We start from the raw sequence: 23776 nt of genomic DNA on the forward strand, positions 1-23776 counted from the left end.
CAAGCTGTAATTAAGTACAGTTAAGTGAATGTTTATCAAAAACTATCAATCAACCTGCTTGGATTTCTTAATGAGACCCCTGAATGTGTCACAATGGCGCAGGATCTGAGCTGTGACATGTGAAAGAAGCTCTGCATAGTTATATTCAAATGGACCAGTGCTTTTAATATACTGCAGTGGACTAAGTTTTGTTTGAGGCTGCTGAAAGCTGAGCTAAGCATCTCTTGGCTGATCTGGACTGGACCTGAGATGAACCTGGTCGAGCTGATCTGAAAAATCGGGAGAAATGTCTCGAGATTACAGATGAGGTTACGGTATGCAAGGCTGGGCTTAGCAAGGCTTTATAGTTCCAGGCTGAAGTGGGCTGAGGCTGAGTGGGGTTCCCAGGACAGAACCATGGACTCAAAACTTTGAACTACAGGTCCATGGTAGCAGTATGGTTAAGTAGCTGGGAAAGCAGATAGGCTGACCTCTACTTAGTCCACCAGCCTGGTCTAAGAGCGGTAGTCCTTCTTACTGTACGGTCTGTTGCCCAGGATGTGGTCAATTTCAGACACTACATGAGACGTCATCTTTGGAAGGACCTGGGCAGAAGGAACGAATACAGGGAAGGAAAAAAAACAAGTAAAGAAAGCTGGATGTATAAAAACGATTTAGATATTGAGACTGATAAAGCTGGAGGACTGAGCTGGTTACAGCTGAAGAAACAGATGTTTGTTATAGAAACAGGTTGAAACAGTGTGTGTTCCCTGCATGTTCCCACCTGTATGGCCCCGAGGTTCTCAGTGAGTTGCTCAGGGTTGGACGTTCCCAATAAAACTGAGCTCACTCCTTCATTCCGTAGACACCATGCTGGGGAGAAAAAAAAGGTTTATGTTCACATGGTGCCCACTTGATGGCACACTTCTGCTTGTTATTGTCTCAAAACTGGCCACAAATAAACTCTTCAGTATTGTCCCGCAGTTGCTCCGCTTGAGTCTACATGAGAATATTTCACAAATTAAATTGTTAAAAAAATGTATTTTTAAAAATACAATTTACTGCCAATTGTAAACCTTGCATTACTGCCAGACAAGCTACAAAGTAATCTTTGAAACAACAGGCTGCATTTACTTCTACCTCCAGGCAGCTCAGTCATTTTGTCCTTGATGAACAACAATGTTGTGCACCAAAAAGTCGGTGTAATCTTTAAAAGCTGGAGGGAACATCAAAACCTTGAGACGAATAAAAAACAAACCCAGGCATTGTGTGGGATAATCTGAATCTGTGCTTCCATAAAAAAGCTTTCTGTCTGTTAGCTGGGAGCAGTTATATTTTCAAAGAGCTGTTTAAGGCTGCTTTCACAGGATTTGTTCTTAGGTGGTGAATAGAGTCTTACCCACAGCCAGCTGAGGCAGAGTGCAGCCCAGCCGCTCTGCGATGTGGTTCAGCTCCTTCAGCTTGGCTTGTTGCTTCCTTCCATCCTCACTTACTATTTTCTCTTTCAACCACTGATATGACTGGTGTGAGAAAGGAGGAAATACACACTCAGTTAGAAAAGAAGAAGGTCCTTGAGAGAAATAGATTAGACAAAGCAACATCAAATTGTGGAGCTGGATCAAATAGGTAGCAGGCATGTGTAAAACATTGAGGCTGTGAGTCGTGATGAAAAGCATAATGTCATCTTATTTACTGCAAAAAGACAGCTAGTCTGCTACTGTCGTGCCTTCAATTGGTCATTAATATCACAAAGACTTTTATTGATCTGTTTCATTTACACATGCAGTACCAGGGCCACTGTTGTAGTGTTTGGGCTGGGTTTGAATTCAACAAGAGTTCCTTGAAAGCTGTGTTCAATCATTGTTGTAGCTTGTATAACCATTTCAGATCCTAAATAACAAGGGCTGTTTTCGAAACAACCTGCTACATACTACCTAAGAATTTACTAGGCAGTAGGTACTACCTACTGCATACCGCGTTTGAATTTAGTATGAAGTATGACCGTTGTGTTATGTTGGATCTACTTCGAGGGACAGTGGGGGATGCAAGTCTTTGGCACCTGTATTTTGAGAGTCACGGTCTGAAAAGTTTGAGAACCCCTGTTATATGCAATAACACCAGACTTGGCTGCCCATGTTTTAAACCATTTCTCTCTATAATTAAATCCCCCAAACATATTTTATTAATCAAGAGTAACCATCAGCAGTATAGTGTGTATTATTCCAGGATTTTCTTACAACAAAAGATTGTGTACACTGGACCCAGAAAAAAGGGAGGTCAATGATGGGCTGGAATGATTAGTATATAAATTAAACCTAATCCAGGGATATTCCAGTGGTAAATTTTAATGAACTGTTCATATAGAGCACCTTTCTAGTCTTCAACCACTCAAAGCACCATAACACTACATGCCTATTCTATGTAAAGTGCCCATCAGTAAAAGCTAATCCAGTTTATAGCCTAGAATACTCAGGAGCACTGTGGAGTTCAATGTCCTGCTCAAGGACACTTTGAAATGAAAAGCTGGGAACAACCAATTTTTCGCTTGAGGGGACACTATCATGAAATAGGGAAGGAATACTGTCACTGCACTTGCTTTCACATGTATGAGTGTATAACTTGTAATGTAAGACTTTAATGACCAAAGTAATGAGCAACAATTAATCAAATTATTTTTTTGCAGTGATCATAGCCCGTCCAATGTTGGGAACCAAATGACTTTTGCCTTATGATACAATTTTTCCTATGGTGCCTCTTTGAATAACTCATCTGGTCCCTTTTTAATAGCCTGCCTAATGTCCACACTCAAAAAAATTTAACTTGCAAAGTTTGAATCATTGCTCTTGATATAAACTTGTACTTTCTGACAATTACTGCTGTACTCTAATGACAAAGTTTGATTGCATACCTTCATAGAGGCCCTAGAAGATTCAGGAATGCCGTTTTCATATTTCCCTGTGATGATGCCACATGCCAGTGGTGACCACGTCATGGCCCCAACTCCTGTCACCATGGAGACCGGGGTGGGTAAAAAGGAGGAGTTTTATTAAGATGCGCTAAAAGTGCTGAGATGTGTGAAGAAATGTGCGAGAACAGCGCTGAGACAGTGAAAATATATGAGAAGATGAGAACAAATCCAATGATTAAAACTCAGAGGAAATGAGCAACAGAAGAGGTGAGACTGTATTTATCTGTTCAATGTATTACTCCGTAGTTTTACTCATGCAAGACAAACTGAGAGATTTTTCTTGGGACAAAAAATGCCCCAAAATAATTAACTTACAGAACTACACAACTCAAAGACACATAGGATACTTGCCTATCTTGTGGTAGAGTTCAGGCAGTTGAACTTCTACTTTCTCTCTCTGGAAGAGATGATACTCTGCCTGCTCACACACTGGGGGGATAAGATTAAACTGTCTTGCCACAGAGTACGCCTCCTAGAGACAAGACAGAAGAGAATGGAGAAAAAGGACAAGAATTAATGGATATGACATTACTCTTTTTTTCTGCTATTCTTTGAACATATGAAAAACAGGGGGGAAAAGCGGGCGAGAAAGATTCTCAGGACTCAGTAATAGGAGCAACTCAGAGAGCAGATGGGGTAGAGGGGTGATAATCAGCTTGTGGGAGTGTGTTAGAAATCCAAACTCAGGGCTCAAAGTACGTAATCCAATCGATTATTATTACTAAACTCCCCAGGACATCAAATTCTAAATTCATTACATACTGTCTTATCTGGATTCCCATATGCCCTTCATGCCAGATAAAACACACACACACAGATTCACATATATGCATGCATGTAATGTGCAGGGTTGATTCGCTTTAAAAATGTCCCAGCTCTTTTATGCTGTAGGTCTCCTGCTGTGGGAACACATGTCAGGATGACAGAGAAGTTGGAGGGGGGTAACCTAATCAACGTAACACAGGGATAATGTTGGTGCCATCGTTCAACTTACAAATTACATGTTGCCCTTTTTCGCTGCCAACCCATGACATAAGCTTCCAATCTGTGTGTGTCTGTACAAAGTGTGTATGTATGTGTATGTGCATACAGTGCTGCCGCCTTGTCACGTACACAGAGAAGCCCTATTTACCCCCCTTCATTATTGATGCTATCTAAATTACACAGCTTTCATCTGGGCTTGTGTTCTACAAAGATATCTTCTCGCTTTCTCCCTGATCGCACAGAGAGGATGTCAGCGTCGCGCTGTGCAAACAGGGGGAGGGAAGGTTATGGAGACACCAGAGAGAGAGGAGGGAGGGAAAATGGGTGTTAGGTCCTTGATATCACTTTGGGCATATATTCATTTTATAAATCTACTGTGGGTTCACAATGTTTATATGTATATATGAACATACACACTCTCGTGAGAGTTGAAGCAGGAGGAAAATTGTTTCTGACAGGAGAAGAGACAGAAGCTTGAGGAAACCACTGTGCCTCTGTGGGAACTCTTCCTGCAAACACCTGTTTATCCTTAAGCTTTCACACAGTCCAAGTTTCCATTTTCCTCTTACTGCCTTTTATTTTTCCTTCAAAATAATGTGACCAAGACGGTACAAAGTAATAGGCTGCTAAACCAACTGACCATAACTACGGTTTCATTGGTTTATTAAATGGTTCATTGGTTCATCAGTTAGGTCAAATAAAATGTTATGGTGTGAGGTTTCTTTCATCAAAGACCATTTTGTCTGTAATTCAAATCAGTGGGATAAGAGATGTAATCTACCAAACAGCATGAAACTTTTCCCCTGACATTAAATTGCATAGAATTAATTAACATCATTCCTCACTTCTGACTGTCTGAGGCAACAGTAGGTGTTAGCGTTACTTGAAACTGGAATTAACACTTATTCTTCTCCTTGTAGTAGGTGTTTTTCAGAAAAATATTATAGCAGAGTTTAATTATCAACTTAGAGATCTGACTGAGTATTTTTTTTATTCCTTATTTATTGATCATAGAAAAGATTGTTGTAGCTACAATTAATTATGACTCCTCTCCATACTTACCATGATCTCCATGGCTGTCCACCGAGATGTTCCCCAGTACATCGCCATGCCTTGGTTGATTACATAGGTCATGGCCCGAACGATTTCTGTAGAGATACACATAAACCTAGATAAGTTGGATATGCAGCATAACATCTAATGATTCCAGCCTGTACAGAAAAAAAACAGACAAATTACTCTACAAATTACTTTACAAACTTTCACTTTTAGTTCATGCATGTAAACAAACGAAATACATCCATCCCTGATGGATCAACCCAAAACCCATTCAAAACTCATAGAGCAAAACTGTCCAGTCCTTCAAGCTTGTCCTGAAACTCTCTGAGAAAACGCACAGTGAAAACCTTGTTGTAAGACAACGACATTCCTCTTATTGTTCCTTCTTACCTGGAGCATTCAGGGAAGTGCACTGAAAATTAAGTTGAAAAATTTAATGGAATTTATTGTGGCTTTCTTAATGATCTTCCGGTTGTGTAAGATGCTTGATTCTAATTGGTCAAAACCCCTTGACAACGGTTATTAACTTTCACTAATATGAGCAACACCAGAGGCAAGCTGATCACACACCATGCCAAATCAATCCGCAAAAAAGAGTTCTGACACATTTTGCTTCTGCTTGTTGACAACATAGACAGTAAGGTGAGGTTAGTTTCCATTTGCATCAAAACAATGTGGCTAAAAATGCTAGTTTCGGTTAGCATGCTAATGCGGCTTGCTAAACAACATGGATATTTAGATCTTGGATCCTGTCCAGCATTTCTAGCCACGAGCGAAACAGGTGAGAGCAACTTTGAGTTACCTATCTCTACAAACAAACTTAAATCATGAGCAGTGGTGATGATAACATCAGTGTTCAAAGTTGTGACTTTTGCATTGTTTATTTTTAAAGGTATGTCAACTGCAGAGCTCAGAGAAGAAGGAGAGCTGACAGAGGACACTTTAATGTTAAATTGACTGCAACAGGCAGATAAGAAACCATCACCATGGAACGTTAACACTGCAGTCGAATCACTGGGACTATTTCTTAAAAACTGTATATATAAACCCATTTAAATCATTAAAATTATCTTTTAATCAATGTTTTTTGCCATTGTGTTTGTGTTTTAAGATAGTAGCCAGGTAATAAGCAGGATATTCAGGCTGGGCAAGACTCTGGCGGGAAGCGGAGGGGTCTTGTCCACCCTGCCGGAATTCTATTTTCCATAACTACATGCTAACCATAGATTATCCCTTACTTAATTAGTGAGAATGGGCATAAAGGATCCCATTTATCTGAATTATAATTTTAGCTTTGTGTAACTTTCCAAAGAATGTCACTGCAGGTTGTCAGTCTGACTCTAAAGGTGTATTAAAGCATGAAGACTAATTTTAAAAGTGACCAACAGAAACTTTTCAGTGGAAGATGCAAAATAATACTTTTTCAACATTACACTGATTTTTCTTTCTTTCTTTCTTTCTTTCTTTCTTTCTTTCTTTCTTTCTTTCTTTCTTTCTTTCTTTCTTTCTTTCTTTCTTTCTTTCTCACATGAAAGATAAGCACAAAGAACATCATGCACAAGGTTGATGCGACTTTTTCAGAGGTGGCAACATGTTCTGAATCAACAATAGCCGAGCCCCATCAAAAGACTATGCCAAGGACATGGAGGGAGATGGATGAAACCCAGAATGCAGTCAAGCAGGGAGGAAAAATGAGGTAGGAACAATGAGATTCAGGTGCCAAGTTACTCTGAGGTTTCAAAATAAAGTAGAAAAAAAACTTAAAAGTCATGAAAATGTAAAAGAAAAGATCTGGGATAAATAGTGGCCTTCACAAAAACTTAATCTTGTTTCATTTTTATATATGCATTCATGACACACACACAAAAAAACTCTGTGAAAGCCACCCACCTCTCCAAGTCTGTTCTACCTGCTGACACCTCCTCAACTCTCCCTGACAACCCGGGCACAAACTTACAAGCTCACATAGTACAGCTCATCTGATCACATTCAAGCTGCTGCATTTTTAATAAAGCACTTAGCTCCAACACTGCTGCCTTCAAGAGCCAACGTGCAGTCAGAGCCAACAGAAACTCAGATTAGTGCTGTCATTAAGGTTGTTCATCATCGCCCTCCGCTCACTCCAATTATACTGCAATCCCTCACTGTGGCAGGACCCTTGTATTTCACTCTGCTTAACTGGTTCTTTGTGAGCCAAGAGAATATGAGGGGTAAGAGGGTTGAAGGAAACGCTGATAGAAAAGAAAAGGTTAGTAATGGTGTAAGGTGTAAAGATGTCAAGGCAAGAGAAGTAAATAAAAGCCCAGCGGAGTAATTTCAGATCATGAAGAACATTCCCTTCAGTTTGTAAGTAATGATTAAGCCTGGGGCACAGATGTCTTACTAAATACCATCCCGCCAAAGGAAATAACACATAAACATTACTGCCTATTTTCTGTCTCTTAATTGTGTCTTCAAGTGCATCCCTCTCCCTGCCCTCCTGCCATAGGTCCAGCTGCATGCTGTGATTATGCACCCTGCATGCAGTGCACATTTAAATGCCCACTTGAAAGCCTCATGTCCTGGCAAAACAACAAAAAGAGACAGAAGAAGAGAAAGCGAATGTGCAATACGTTTTGAGGAAGGAGGGCCAATAGATCACAGGCTTGGTGGAATTTCACAGGAAATGAACAGAGAGTACAGATGACAGGGAAAAGTACATTGGATTGTACGATATCTTATTAATATCTGCTGCAAGTTCAACAGGGCCACCAAAGTATCACAAATTATACCTGTCAATATCACCTAATGCTGTTAAAGGATTCACTCTTCATTAACAATAATCGGCAAATTGTCAAAGTAAGGCCATTCGTTCTTTAATTATCTTGTCATTACTCCTTTTTAGTTCAGTTTTGATTTATTTAGATTAATAAAGGTTGCCTATAAATCCAGATAAGCTAAAAGCACCAATGAAGAAGAGGAAAAGTTGTGTGCAAAGCAAAGTAATTCACCTCAGATGTCCTTATTGATTTGGCTTCAGCACTAATTAATAAGATGTTGACAGAGTGCTCACTGTACCTGTAGAATGAAAGATAACACAACTACTTTTGAAGATTAGGAGGATCCAATGCACCACTAATATGCATGTCAGTAAGCAAAAAGGTTCTGCAGGAGGAAAAACATCCCCACTCAACATTCTTTATAAACTAATGACAAAAGATTCCACCTGATGTTTAGGTATCATGAGTGATGAGGCCTGATTGGCTGACTCACCCTCCATGGGAGTGTTGCTGTCAGGGCGGTTGGCAAAAACTACATCCACATACTCCAGCTGCATCCTTTGTAAAGAGCCTTTGAGACCTGAGAGACACAGGGAGGTGTGCCAGTTGACTTGGTACAGAGGTGGAGTTGATCAAATAAAAACAAGGTTTGCTGCAGTTATAAAACACATTTATTGAGTGTATGTCTTAAGTTTGCGTTTCTTACCTTCAATAATGTGTTTCCTTGACAGTCCTCGCTCTGTTTCTGCTCTGATGGGACAAAAAAACAAGCAGGACATGAGCTAAACGAGCTTCCAATATTTTGTTTGCATATTTATTCCCTTTCGTCAAGGCTGTCATTTGTTACTGGGATGTTACCATGGCTATTGTGATGGCTGGAGCCACACAGTGTTACCTGGTTATGGGGGGAGTAGTACTTCCTTGGTTGAATAAAAGGCATGGCTAAGGGTGGACAGGATTTATATGCTAAAGCCAGCTGAGTGGAGCAGACCATGGGCTCTGATGTCATGGGGGGCTTTTTAGGTTTAGTTGGTTTTACTTTGAATTTAGTTTAACTTAGTGTCCATTTTGTTTACCCCTTGAGTTAATCTTGGTTTGGCCAAACCACTATATACAGTAAGTTCCCTTTTTGTCTCATTGTGTCAGGTCTGTTTAGTTCACACCATACATTTTGTTGTGTTTATTTGACTTATGTTAAGTTGACCTCTTTTAAAGACCTAATTCTTATCATTTTGGTTTGGAGATTTGGTTTGCTTCATTTAGGCAAAATAAAACCCACCTTTCTTTAAAAAATATGCCTGTGTCCTGTACCTTACTGCTTGGTCCCTAACAGATATGATGTAACAGTTTAAGCAGGATATAGAAATATGTTTTGTTATATATGACAATTGTAAATCAATCTAATGCTTTGAAGAAAAAACTGTATTTCCAGGATTAATATGACTTCCTTTAATCTATTGTTCAATTTGATTATTTCTGTTTTCATATGTTCTGATAATTGTTTAAAAAAAAAAAAAAAGGTAAAAACAGAGAAAAAGAAGAAGAATTTTGGTGTAAGCCACACCCACTTCTGGCTTTCTATGCAAATATAGATTCAGATCATTTTTTGGTTGAACAGATACTTATACAGATACAGATGATGACATCTCAGCACACCCCTAATATATACATAACTCTGTAGATCATATAAAATAACTAGTGATAGAGTTGTCCAAGCAAACTAAAAATAATTTCGATTCATCTTTTGACCCTGACAGGAGGTGAAGACATGTGAGTGTGCATATTATGCTGTCTTATATAAATGGGTCAGAGCGCTTTCAACTGTTCAGCATCATTATTCATCCATAACTCCAGAGGAGAGATGTAAAGGACTGACTCTTCCTCACAGAAGGAATGCTCTGAAATGGAGAGAATAACTTTCCCCTTATCGCAAGACCCAGGTGGACTGTCTCCGCCAGAGAGTGTGACAGCCTATAGGTGCATGTGTGTGTGTGTGTGTGTGTGTGTGTGTGTGTGTGTGTGTGTGTGTGTGTGTGTGTGTGTGTGTGTGTGTGCGTGCGTGCATGCGTGCGTGCGTTTTGAAGGAGGCAAATAGTCATTATGTGCACTTCACCAAAAAAGTGTGTAGAAAAACCAATGTGTGTGATGACAGTCTAAAATCCATGCAATAGCAGAATGTAACACCGTTGATGGTAGTGAAATCGGTGCCATGCCCCCCTTGTCATAATTCTGGGACCCCCCCAGAATTATGACAATGCAGTACTGGAGTAGCTCGGTAGAAAACCTCTAAAAAGAGTCATTTTACACAGAAGACTGTGGCACCCCTAAGGATCTTTATAGTTTGTTAGTAAGCTAATTGTGTGTTTTGGTAGGTAGCAGCAGGGGTGGGATGCCAGGGGTGGGATGATTTTTTTGGCTTCACTTTTGTATAACAAAAGAGGCAGAGACGTATCATCCATTGTTATATTTAGACAGTAGTGTGACTCAGCAGAAGAATTGGTTCCACTGGTAGTAACTGTATGTGTCATGTCATTCAGATTGTTGCAGGGAAAAATTACCATAAAAAGTGGCATAAATAAACCCTTGAAAGTGGAAGAGTTAGAAAGCTTCAATGTTGTTGTTTTAGAGATAGAACATCAATGTAAATGCAGAACACAAGGACAAATTATTCACCTGTGCATTAATGAATGTTCATACTGAGAACAACGAGCCAAAGATATATAGGGGATACAAAGCACCATTTTTTTCCCCCTTCCTCCACTGACACTCTTCATCTCAAATAAAGCTTAATAAACATTTCACACATTGCCTCCTGGCATGAAAATGACAGTTAAGAGAGTTTCTTACTTACTTTCCTCCCCAGTAGAGTTTAGTTGTAATGACCAAACTGGATCGCCTGAGAAAGTGCAGAGAAACAATACAGAGAGGGAGAAGAAGGATGCAGCACAATGAGTTCTACATAACACATTGTGGTTGCTCAGTGCATCTTAAGTGACTGTGTAGATCAATTGGAGATTTCAAGTCTAGTTTCCACCATGTATTCCTTCATCCTCTGTTTGGCTGTTCAGCTAAAACTAAAATGATTTTTTCTCACAGCTAGTTCAAGTTGTCTAATATAAGTAAACGTCACTCTTTCCTTAAACTGTTTCACTAATGTGTGCAACAGCAGGTGTGAATATGCCACCCACATTTTGCTTTGGAGCTTTGGTTGACATCCTATCATTACATGTCTTATGCTTGGTTACCTCTCTAGCTCGAGTTTTCATTAAGTGGCTGTTACAGAGCAGCTAACTTAATGTGGGAATATCTAACAGTGAGCATCTGCAGGCTTGAGTCATGGGACAAATCTATACCAAAGGAGTATGTGACAACTGAACACGACTGGAAAAAAAATAAAAATGAAGGCAGTATTGTGTTGTGTGCCTCATTGCTCATAGTTTCAACAATACATTCTGAACTTTTGGTCAAAAGGTCTGCAGAAACCATCACTGCCCATTCCTTCTTTTACAAATGTGTCTAAAGTCGAGATGACATTCACAGACGGAAATAGTTTAGTATGCCCTTACTGCACCAGCACAAACCGCCTACTGGTATGATGTAGCTCAGAACATGGCGCTCCAGGCATAGAGACACAATAAGACTGCAAATTAAGAATTTGATACGTCATACCTCATTATAACCGAGGGAAGCTGGCGTTGACAGTCAGCTTATTCAAAGAATGTGTGATAACTATGACTATTTTAACATGTTTGATATTTCAGATGATAGCTTGTTTATTTTGTTAAATCAAATCAAATTAAATCATCTGGGTTTTCTATTACTCATGAGCAGTGGTTTAGTCGGTTGTTATGCCCCTTCCTGACTCAAATAAAAACTCCTAAATAGTTGATGAAAACAAACTTTATGTGTTGAGGCCAGACTTCATAAAATACCGAGGATACAGAGGCCTTCAGGTTGTACAAGCTTCAGCTGCATATTGCAATAACTCATGGGAATTGCTTATTTGCATAGACATCTTAAGGAGGGGCTGATGTTGAGGCTCCATAAGGTAGAGCCTTTGATGCTACAGTTCTCTCCTCCCTGATTTAACAACAGAGCGGTTCAATAATAAAATATATTTGAAGAACTTCATAAAGGGAATATTTGAAAATTAATAGAAACTGGAAAAGCCTTCAAGATTTTTTTTTTTAACTCTAACCTTGTTTCAAGCTGCTGTTATGTGATGTAATATGTGTGTAGAAGTGTATGTGTTTGAGTATGCTAAAAACATGTAGCTGCAATCACCATAAGAAAAAAACTGTCATTACTGTCCCTTTGTCTTGTCTTTACATTACATCTATCTCTCTCTCACAGACACACTGTAAAAAATGCCCCTCCAAAAACAAGAAAAAAAACGTATTTCAAGGTACTTTTACCTTGAAATAAGCAAAGAAATCTGCCAATAAAACAAGTGAAAATTTGCTTGGTAAGATTTAGAAAACTGTGATCTTAAAATTAGCAGGGAAAACTTATTTTAATCAATATTTTCACCAAATCGTAGTGTCTCAGAATAAGACAGGAATGTTAACAATTAGTATTATTTCACTCAAAAAAAGATTTTTGCACGAATAATTATCAACTTCTTCATTTGAGATATATAGTCACCTTAATTTGAGTTGTATTATAGCGGCACTTCTCTCGGTTTAAGACCATCTTGTACTTGAAATAAGATTACAAAGTTTAATTTGAGCATTTTGAGATATAATGTCCTCTCATAGTTAGCTGGATAAACTAATATTCAGTCATGTTGTTTTTTAGGATAAGCCAGCTATGCTCAAAAGTAGGTGTTTCATTGTGTGCATGTAGTTTGAGGATATATGTTTTGATCTGATTTAGAAGAAACAGTGCCTGAAAACTGTAACCCACCTTTAAAAAAAAACCCTTTTCTTTTTTTCTTTCTTTCTATCTTTTATCAATGGAGCTGTTTTCTGATAGATTCTCCAATGAAATGCATTTCCTTAAATCAAGTGAAGGGTTTGTCTTAAATCAAGATTATCCGTCTTCTACAAATAAGATCTCAGCTTGAAAAATGTATGAAATGTAAAATAAAACTTGTTTCTTCTAAATTACAACTAAAAACAAGATCATTTCAAGATTGTTTGACTTAAGATATTTAAGATGTCTTAAAACAAGTCCCTCTATCTCGCCCAAATGTTACTTGTTAAATGAATGTATCTTAAATCAAGTGGGAGAAGACATTTTGACTAAAATAAGACAATTTCACTTGGTAAGATTTTGAGTTTTTGCAGTGCATACACACAGAACACTTTGCCACTTACAGACTACACACACAAAGCCATCTTTTTCTCTCACATGACAGTAATCAAGCCATCAGACACACGTATGTCACCATTAAGAGTGTTTGATAATATACAGTCACTTCATTTACAACAAGCCTGTATTATCATTCAGTACTGGTACTTATTACACTATCTTTGGAATTTATTATTTAAGTTACGTTACAATTAGCTTATTATTAGCAGCTAATCAGCTAAAAGAGGTAGCCTCTATCAAAGATGGCTGCATGCCCCTGCATATTTTAACCCAGTGCGTGTACAGTATGTGTAGAGTACCACCCTCTGCCACTAGTGGCGGATACTGAGTTACTTCCCCTACACACCTAAGCACACTTATGCTGGTATATGTGCAAAGTGGGGAAAACCCTGAAAACGTCACAGGACACTATTTTGATCTTTCTTAAACTGAATTTAAGTTAATTTTCGTGGGGTCCAGGGTTTTGGTCCTCACTAAAATATCAGTACCCACACAATGAGTGGGCTAACATATTTCAGATCCCACAATGTAACAAATACAAACACCTAGACACACACACACACACACACACACACACACACACACACACACACACACACACACACACACACACACACACACACACACACACATACACACACAACACAACACACTTTGCCACTTATAGACTACACACACACATCCATCTTTTTCTCTTACATGACAGTAATGAAGCCATCAGACACACGTATGTCACCATTACCTCCAGCATTTCTTCTTGATGATGTTTCCAAGAATAACTTCGGCCCTGCAAGGCAATATAAATGAGCTGCCATTATGAACTTGCAGTTTAAATTCTTTCAGCATACCTCTACAATATCAACCTCATAAATTAATTTCCAGTCAACTGAACAACCCTCCTGTCCATAAAAATGATGGAAAATACTTTAATTAAGCTTTAAACGTATTGGTGCATTCAGGCGTATTTGTAATGTGATAGTAGGTTATGATGAAGTGTGTTTTCTTATCTACATTTTTCTGCTAGATGCTGAAAAGGAAACACATCTTAACTCCACTTTAGGTTATTTTAACAGAAGAATGATCAAAAACAATGGACACTGAGTAGGTTTCTTAACCTGATACTACTTTTAAACTTATTGAAGGTTGGAAAATGACAGTAATCTTCTTATTTACCCCAATAAGGTTGACACAGGTTGAAAGATATTCTCTATAGACTCAGACATCAGTCTGATTCTGCCGACTGTGTTACAGCTTCATGACTCTTTCAAAGCAAAAAAAAAATCCTCAACAATCAAATAACCCTGAAAAATGGCCCTAAAAGACTGCATAGAAATAGATATTTTACACATAGAGCAACAATTACAAGAAGTGCAGCCTCGCACATCAATATCTTTTTGGTCAAATTAACCCATCCAATCTCATATGTTGGCAAGAGCATGAATGTGCACTAATTACACCACAATAAAGACTGCTGATCACTGTTTCAGCTGTTTTCTTAGTGTATCAAATCTTATCATATCTGTATCAAATCAAACATGCATGCTAAAAAGACTTCTACAGAGGTACCAGATGTCTGCACTTGATCACACTGAAACATGAACAGGTTATTGAGCTCAGATGAACTGCAAATGATCTCAGAGGTTCACATGATACCCACCTGCCGCCTGCGTAGACCTCAGCTGTGTCGAATAGGTTGACTCCTCCCTCATAGGCAATGGTCATTAGCTGCTCTGCAACCTGGACAAACACACAACATGTACATACAGAATAATTTATTGAACTTAAAATCTCTTTTTTAAACATCTATCCTCAAAAATAAACAACAAAAATGAAAGAGCAGTAGAACTGTGGAATTGCTATAACTTTCATATATATTTCAACATATTTGCACAGCTGAAGTGCCCAATGTCAAAATGTTCTCGAAGCAGTGCAGGCGGACTAAAGTAGAGGTGTAGAACTCAAGTCATCCTATAGGCCTTTGAAGGGACAGAGGACAGAGACAAAACATCCACACTAAGAAAAGAAACACAACCTTTGCATTATTCATCATGATATTGACGGCATAACTCTTTCTGTCAGTTTCCATGTGAACAACTGAGTGCAACACACATACAGTAAAGACTTCTGATTTCTGTATGCGGGGGAAACTTCTTCTGATTGAGAATAACTACAACCCTCATGTCAGCAGCACAATAAACTAAAAGACAGTGCCCTGTTGCAAGGGATGTGTTGGATACTGTACATGGTGCAATATGTCCTGTGTGAGAATGCTGCAGTAGAGCTCTCAAGTTATCTGCTTGAACCCATACACTCAAACAGAGTGTGTGTGTGTGCTTGTGCTCAGTCTGTTGAAGTACAGATTTTATTGACAAAGTGGGATCACAGTGTAATTAGCGATGACAAATGGCCTGTCTCCATGATGTATGGCAGTGTCAACTCATTTCTTTTTTGTTAATAAGTGCTCAAACTTTGTATAAATGTGTGTGTGTGCATGTATTTGTGTGTGTGTGGTATATGAGGTGATATTTCCTCATCTATTTCAGATATGGTGACCATATATCATCAGTAGGAGGTCCAATTTCTCCATGCTGAGTTTTCTTATGAGGGGGCTTAAAGTGAATTTGCCATCATTTCCCTGTGGAGTGGAATTGGTTTGTAGATGTGTGTGGACAGACGTGTGTTGGGACACACATAGTTTGTGTTTGTTTTTGTTCAAGTTTGTGCATAGAATTTGTTTGTCCGTCTGTCTGTGCACAAAAAAAACCTACCTGCATGTGTGTGTGTGTGTGTGTGTGTGTGTGTGTGTGTGCGTGCGTGCGTGCGTGCGTGCGCACGCGTGCTCGCAGGTGTGTGTGTATATGTGTTTCTGTTTCAGTGGTGGCAGACAGTGGAGGTGTAGAAAAATTAGATAATCTGTCCTCTGAGACTCTGTCTCAACCTTCTCTCTGCTGTAAGCTCAAACTAGGCAGCAGTCCAAGCCTTTGTGATATATTTAATACAACAACGATAAACTTCACTAAATAATGTATACACATTGAACTCTAACAGAGAGCAATACATCAAAACAACAGAAAAGACCAGAATCTAGACTGATGCACAACCAATGCTGAGAAAAAAACATTTATAAAAGACATAAAATTAAAAAAAGATTCTTAAAAAATGGCACCAATTATGAAAATAGTTATGGCCTTTCTTGTCCAGAGAATACTTGCATGTAAGTGTAACAGGGTCAAACATGCACCTGTATTTTTCATTGTGTTTTGTTCTGTTCCACAGTGGGAGAGGTGTGTTTCAAGTTATTATCTTTCTTTTATTATACATTTATTTTTATCATAAATTACATATGACTTAAAAAGGGAGTTTTTATAACAGTCACTGAGCCAGTTTATTTATTTTATTTGTTTCAAGCTTTAAAATGTACATGGAGTTTCTGTCTGTCTGTGTCAGCGCCAGGTATCTTTGTTTCTGTATTTATAGTTTCTGTTCCATGTTAAATGTTAAGTTACTGTTTCCCCTTTTGTACAGTTCCACTGTGGGAGAAGAGCTCGTGCGGACTGTAATATTTACACTGAGGTTATGTTTGTTTGTGTCTGTTCCAGAATAAACCGAGGTGCAGAAGGTTAGGGAATCAGAGTCATTGCTTTATTATATCCAATCAGTGCACCACACATAAGCCCACTGATTACATGAGCGCCAAATAGCCTTCAGTCATCAGGCACCTCTCCTTTGGAATGATCTCCTGGTCAGGATCCGGGATCTTGCTCGAGGTGTCTGCCTGTTAAAAGGAAGTTTTTCCTTGTCACTGTAACTAGCTATATAATGCGAGGTGCAATGCTCATGGTGAACGAGATAAGACTAAGTCCTGTCTCAAGAGGCAAATGGAACTTATGCTGTCTTGATGTTGGGTCTTTGTTAATAATTTAACACAGTGTATGGTCAAGACCTGCTATTTTAACGTTGTTGTGATTTGGCGTTGTACGAATAATGATTGATTGATTGATATATTGGTTGAATGATTGATTGGTTGAATGATTGATTGATTGATTGATTGATTGATTGATTGATTGATTGATTGATTGATTGATTGATTGATTGATTGATTGATTGATTGATTGATTGATTGATAAAGAGCCAAATCTGCAATGGTAAGATAATTGAAAGTTAACAAAAAATATCTTCGATGACAATACTGGTCTTAATCCAGGGCTCTTATTTTGTATATGACTACATGAGTTGTACTGAGGGGATCTAAATGATGTTGGAAACGTCCAATTTTTTATAACCTTGGAAGAACAGCAAGGATCCGTCACATCACTGCTAATTACTATTTTCATAACAAGGCCAGTACTCACTATAGTGATCAAGGGAAGTACATGTATCCCTTCAATAAAAATGACTATTTTTCAGTCCAATTTCCCTCTAGAAGTAAGCTAATAATATATCTGTTTTCATGCTTGGCCAGTAGTATAGCTTTGAAGTCATTCATATTTAAAACCTGCATCATTATCTGATGCACATCCACTTCTCAGAATGGTCAGAAAGGGAGGAAAATAAGAGCACAGTAGCCACATTTCTAAATAGTGCATTCAGTCTGAGCACCCCGTCTGCCATTAGGGCAACCAGAGCAGAGTGCAGAAACAGAGCAGCATAATGAAGAGGTTAGAGACAGATCGGGTCAGTTAAGGAGGGAAAGAACTGGAAACAAGGGATGACTGAGAAAAGAACAGCATGCTTTTTCTTCAACTGGTCTCTGCAGAGTGCAGTGGGAATCTTTCACAACTTTCGGGCACACAGGAGGGTGATTTTTAATAAGAGTTTGGACAAAATAGGATGTGAATAAAAGGTTAGAGAGCCCTGCATTGATGAGTTAAGTAAAAAGTGGTGAGAATTTAAGAACCCACGTTAATTAATGCATGTTTGGAGGGTAAGGCAAGATGAGGAATATGCTGACAACAGCTTCAGGCAGACGATGAAGTGACAGACAACACTGACAGAGATCCACGATGAGGGCAAGTCAAGTCATTTTTCAAAGTGTGACTGTTTGGCTTTTGGTGATTGCTTATTCACAATGAGTCGCAAAAGATACCAAAGGCCAGTCACTGTCATGAAGGGCTTATGCTGACATTCACAAGGTTGAACTGTTTTTTTGATGATTAAGCATCAGTGCTTACATAGATAAATTACTATTTATGGGTTAAGCCATTTTGGATAAACTGAGTATGACCCACAGACTTTAAATAGTGCATTTCTTTTAATGTTGTAGGTGGAGAACAGTCTGTAGTACACAGATAAATGCACCTCAGCTGAGTCATTATAAAGTTGCAGAAATAGACAGGAGTCTGAACTTTGGGCTACTTTTGTCCTGGGGCAGAAAAGGTGCAGCAGAATAGAACACATGTAATAGTAAAAATAAAAACTTGTTCTCTCTCAACCCCAGAATCAAGGCTGTGGTAGCCTCCTACATTCTACCCACACAGCTCTAAGATGATTTTATGGCTGCACTGCATCCTCTCCTCCACACTCCCTGCATCAAAGTGAACATCAACAAGACAAATTCACTTTATGATGTATGGATCCACTTTTGGCCTTTTTCAATGAGCAAGCAATGTTAACTTGCATCCCACCATCACTCTTGCAAGCTCTTTGTCTGGTAATGTGCTTACTGCCCAGACAACCCTAGCTAAGTGAGACAAACTTCCTGCCCCTTTGAAAAGTCAAACAAGAGTATTATTAGTTTAATAGTTGTTACGGATTCCCAATTGCAAAGATTACTAACATGTAAAACTGTAGCACCAGAAGCTTATGAACAAATGAGTGGCTTGAGATACGGTGCACGTTTAGGAAACAGTTCTGAATTTTGGAAAGTTGTATGAATACATTAGTCATCATGTTTACGTCAACCTCCTTGCTAAAAAATGGACTTAGTATCCGTGACCTCACCCTAAGGCTGTTTGAAATCAATCCACGGAGGGAGCCATATTTGGTAATGCTGAACACAACCAAACTTCATCCGAGCTAGTGTGAGGTAAAGAGGCGGGCCTTTAGCCTTTTCGCTTACAGCTACAGGGTGCCAGCCTGTCAATCAAGTCAGCCATGTCCTTATTTGGGCAAAACTCGTAAGTTTGATATCCTCAGAAGTCCTGAGGTATAAAGAAATTCAGCCCCCGTACAGTGTGTGCCAATAGAGAAATTAGCAACTCAGACTTAAACCATTTTTTGAACCAGGCTTTAAACATGTTTATTATTGCTGCAAAGATCGTCTTTTTTCGAATGGGTATGTATGTGGTTTCTGGTGTTTCTGCAGCCAGCCTCAAGCGGATGTTCGATGAACTGCAGTTTCTAGCACTACCACATGGGTTCATATTTTAAGACCGTAGGTTGCCGTTTGCTTTACACAGACGCATAAACTTCTTCTGGGTCTTCCTGTTCTTCTACAGGGAAAAACTATATTTCTTTAAATGTCAAATTTGTCCTCTGATGGCTTAAGTTGTTGAGCACAGATACTCTTTTCTTTGCAGAACAAAACTCTGAGAAACAATCTGAGGTGTCTTCTTGATCAAAAGGTAGAAATGATCTCCTTTTTATCAAACATGCCTTATCAGAAATGAAAAAGAGAAAGTGCAGCTCTTAAACAAATTTTATAAAGTAAGTGTGTTCGGGTCCCAGACTTGTCATGCATTTATTACTAAGGTCACAGACCCTGAGAGCCACTCAGGATATGTTTGTTATAATAGCAATGACATTGGATGTGGGGCATTCAGGACAGTAGAGGACTTTTTAACCCCACAGCATTGCATGTGATGGTGGCACTGAAGCTGTTGTGGAATCACTTTATGTTTGCATGTCAGCTGAGGCTCTCCATCTGCACTGGCTTCTCTCTTTTTTTTCCTTTGGTGGCAATGATCCTCTTTTTGTGTGTCTATCTATCTGTCTATCTAATCTTCAGTCAACAATGTAGTGTTTGAAACAGGTTGAGGGAAAGTCAACCTGAATATTTTGTACGAATCTCAGCTGCTGGTGCCAAAGCTTGCTGGAATTGGTTATAATAGTGACATTGAACTGTCAACTCTTAGACTGTTGCAGTGAAAGTTGGTGCTAAGCTTTGAGTGTTCCATGTGAGCTGATGGCTCATAGCCTTACAGTAAGAAAAATCATACTGTTATATAACCTCCCAGGTTCTGTGTCCCCTAGAGTGAGATTTGTTCTCTTATTCTTGAGTGTCACTGTGAGAGTGTACATATGTGGTGAGCAACGCCCAGACCCCAGAGGCAACATCAGAACATAGGATTCATCAGTGTGAATGTAAAGGGGATTAAAGCACGTGTATGTATATGTGTTGACACTCAGCGTGCCCCTTTTCTGTCCTATACAGCATGAAATCTGAGTCAGTCTGAATAACTTGAATCACCACATGAAATGGGTTTGGAAAGGCTGCTACTTTTTTATGTGGAGAAAAAAAAATCAGCCCTGTCATTATGACATGTGAGGGAGGAATAAAACACAGAAACTGGCTGTAGGCTGATTGAGCCTGTGGTTATTACAGCTATGTCAGCCAGCAAACTGTCTGATCAAGGTTAACTGTGACAGCACTGTGTTAGAATGAAATGTCCCTCAGTCACACCACCAGCACTGGGGTCCACGTGTCCCTCTTCAGACCCACTGAACGACTGTAAGAGGGACAACGAGTAGTGGCTATCTGCTTTTAATTGCATTATTATTTCTGTTGAAATGAAAAATCTAATTTAATGTTTTGAATGTTTTCATGTGTATGAACGTTTGCAGCTTTCTTACAAACTACAAGACAAATAGAGGTTTCCTCTCTACAATTACTAAGCATATTTATTTTTTTTGGCTGTTCCCAGGTTTCCTGACGACGGTTCCACCTGTTCATCAGTGGTTAACACTCAGTGATTGACCAATTTGTATCAATACATGGACACACACAGGCATGACCCGAGTGCATCAGTAGAGCAGGTTTGTATGGATGCAGTTTGGAATGAAATCGAGTTGCCTTGAATATTAAATGTCTGTATTGGTAAAAATGGATCAATTTAAAGGTGCTGTGAGGAACTTTTGTTTTGTATCAATTCTGGCGCCCCCCTTGTGGACAAAGTGATACCTCTTATCTCTTGTCCTATACATGCAAAAGTAGTGTTTTCAACAGAAGCCTCATCCTGTTGTGTTCAACAGTCAACTTTATCAGGCAATGTGATTATTTTCCATGAAAACAGTCAAAGAAAGGCTGTTTCTGAAGCAAGATATCCATCATCCGGTCTGGCACCTACCCCCTCAGGGCGGTTTCAGGCATTAAAAATTACAACAGAGAAGGTGTCAGTGTTGCTGCTGATGGACTTGTTTGCTATTGAAGGTCATAAAGAGGCATCAGTATCATTTTCAGTCTGTTTCTCAACCAGTTTAAAACTCCTCACAGGGCCTTTAAGATTTTTTGTTATTTACAATCATTTAGAAATATAACTGACCCAATGATTTTTTTTTGTTTATTTTTATTTTATTCCATCTACATTAAACACACCGCAGATGTACACTATTGTATGGGCACCTCAAAACAATGTGGCACAGGCAAGGCGAGTGGAACCGCAACCTGTGAACAGAAAGACAGGTAACTTGACAAGTCAGCACTTTGCAAAATTTTGCTGTGTTACTTTGAAGTACACAAGCAGTAGGACTACCTCACGTTACATGGTGTGACCCTGTTTTCATCTGCCGGTGCCCTTACATCCCCCACCTCGGGTCAAGATTCATCTTCAGCTACTACTCCCATGAGTGGTGAGCAAATTATTGCAAGTTATCCCATGTCCCGCAGGAAATCAACTACACTCATTCAAAGACAATAACTGAAGCTATAGCTGTCTTATGAAAGACCTGTATGTGAAGGGTTCATTCATCTTCTATTGTTCATAGTATAGAAATTGCTTTCTGCTGCTCACTGGTGAGCCATCCTGCTGCTGAAAGAGTGTTAAGCATATAATTGTTTAATAATGCACTTAACTGTACTTGTTAATCATGAGCATCCTAAATTCTGTGAGCCAGGTGTATTACAGTATACTGTACTGTTAACTTGAAACAGACGGAGAACACTCAAATAGGACTTGTGAAAAAGGCCAGTTTGTGAAAGGTCTTCGTAGAATCATATCGAATTGCATGAATTCACATTGTGTTCAATCAGGTTGTGTTGAATTGTAACTGTAGTGTGAATTGCATCGGTAGTTGTTGCATATATATCTTTGATGTATCGCATCATTGACAATGTATTGAGTTTTATATCATATTGGACTCACACCAGAGATGCCAAACACTAGTGGTTAAACATAAAAGATCTGTCATTCTCAGTTAGGATAGACTTGTCCTGTGTATCTATTTGTTTACATCTAGGGAAAAAGTGTCTCACTATATTAAACTCAATCCAAGTTAAAATACAATACACAAACACAATTTCATTTCTAGTTAATGTTAAGAGACCAAAACACACCCCGGTAGGACAGAAACCATGAGTTTACAGAAGAAAAAAGCTTTTACAGTTTTATGTCAAATTGTTACAAATTATGGTGAAGTAAATTTGTTGTTACAAGCCAATAGATGCATTTTTTCTTGTATAGAGTATGAAGTGAAGGCAACTTTTATCATACTCTACTTGAAAAGAATATTTTTTTATGTTTAAACTCAGTAGTGAGTATCCAGGGTTTATCTTAATGTCATTCACTTTGCACTGCACATGACATTTGGCAATGTGACATCGACTCTGGGTGCATATGTTTAACATTTTCCCTACTGATCCCTATCACATGGATTGTACAACAAAATCAGTTAGTCTTTATGATCGATACAACAAAAGTTCAAGTCAAAAGAAAATGTGTCATACCTCATCTGTAATCTGTCCTCCAAATGTCACCCATGTACCTGCGGGAAAAGGGAGACATGTCAGCGTTAGAATGCATTTCAGTGCTTCCTGTCAGTGTCTTTGTGTGTCTGTATGTGTTGATTGACATCCTGGAGTAAACATTACTAATACCACAAGCTGTGGCACCAGATGAGTAGGGGTGTCATGTTCCCAAGAGAAAATGTGTCCTGTTCCAAGCTCCAGCTCACTTCCAATGATCGACTCGTTTCTGGCCTGTTGGCACTTTCTGTCTCCAATGATGACAGTGTGTGCTTGTTCCAGTCCTTCAGTTTTGGAAGAACTTATGCGCCCTCCCCTTATGTCTGCGTGTATATGTGTGTAATGAGTACATGTGTGTATGTCTGATACATACTGATTTCCCTGCAAACAGAGCAAACAAGCCAGCCAAAAGGCTAAGAGCGGACATTATATCCACGACACATTACCTCACTGAATTATGTATGTAGCTTTGTTGGGGCAGAAAATGCTTTCCCATTCAGATTATGTGAAACCAAGTTTAGCTGTCTAAAACTGTCTTGTGCTGTCAGACAGACATAGAGGGAAACGGAGGGAAGAAGGAGCACCTTTTTATATCATAAAAACGTCTAGTGAAAACCTTTAAAAGCTGAGTGGTTTACGTGTCTTTTGGGAGTTACAGAAAAATCAGGGCTGCCTCACACCATATGTCAGTCTGTGTTCCTGAGTGTTTCAAAATTGGCAAGTGAGTACCAAGGACAGTGTCACTTACTTATATGTATATACATTGTGCAGGGTTGATCCTCAGACAGCCACAGATGGATTTAACCCTGATTAGAA

At 39.0% G+C, this 23776-nt stretch overlaps 1 protein-coding gene across 1 annotated transcript in view; it reads right to left on the bottom strand.

Moving 5' to 3' along the window:
• Positions 1-324: 324 nt before the first annotated feature.
• Positions 325-23776, bottom strand: part of kcnab1a (potassium voltage-gated channel, shaker-related subfamily, beta member 1 a) — an 87927-nt gene continuing 64475 nt past the window's right edge. Inside the window, exons 3-14 of the mRNA XM_034701541.1 lie at positions 22943-22980; positions 14720-14799; positions 13805-13849; positions 10601-10645; positions 8456-8499; positions 8243-8329; positions 4994-5079; positions 3299-3419; positions 2888-2982; positions 1379-1499; positions 764-852; positions 325-584 (exon numbers count right to left, since the gene is read on the bottom strand). Coding sequence (XP_034557432.1) covers positions 495-584; positions 764-852; positions 1379-1499; positions 2888-2982; positions 3299-3419; positions 4994-5079; positions 8243-8329; positions 8456-8499; positions 10601-10645; positions 13805-13849; positions 14720-14799; positions 22943-22980 — 941 coding nt within the window. The 3' untranslated portion in view covers positions 325-494. The remainder of the gene's footprint in view (positions 585-763; positions 853-1378; positions 1500-2887; positions 2983-3298; positions 3420-4993; positions 5080-8242; positions 8330-8455; positions 8500-10600; positions 10646-13804; positions 13850-14719; positions 14800-22942; positions 22981-23776) is intronic.

Source organism: Notolabrus celidotus, chromosome 14 (genome assembly GCF_009762535.1).
Source record: "Notolabrus celidotus isolate fNotCel1 chromosome 14, fNotCel1.pri, whole genome shotgun sequence".
NCBI lineage: Eukaryota > Metazoa > Chordata > Actinopteri > Labriformes > Labridae > Notolabrus > Notolabrus celidotus.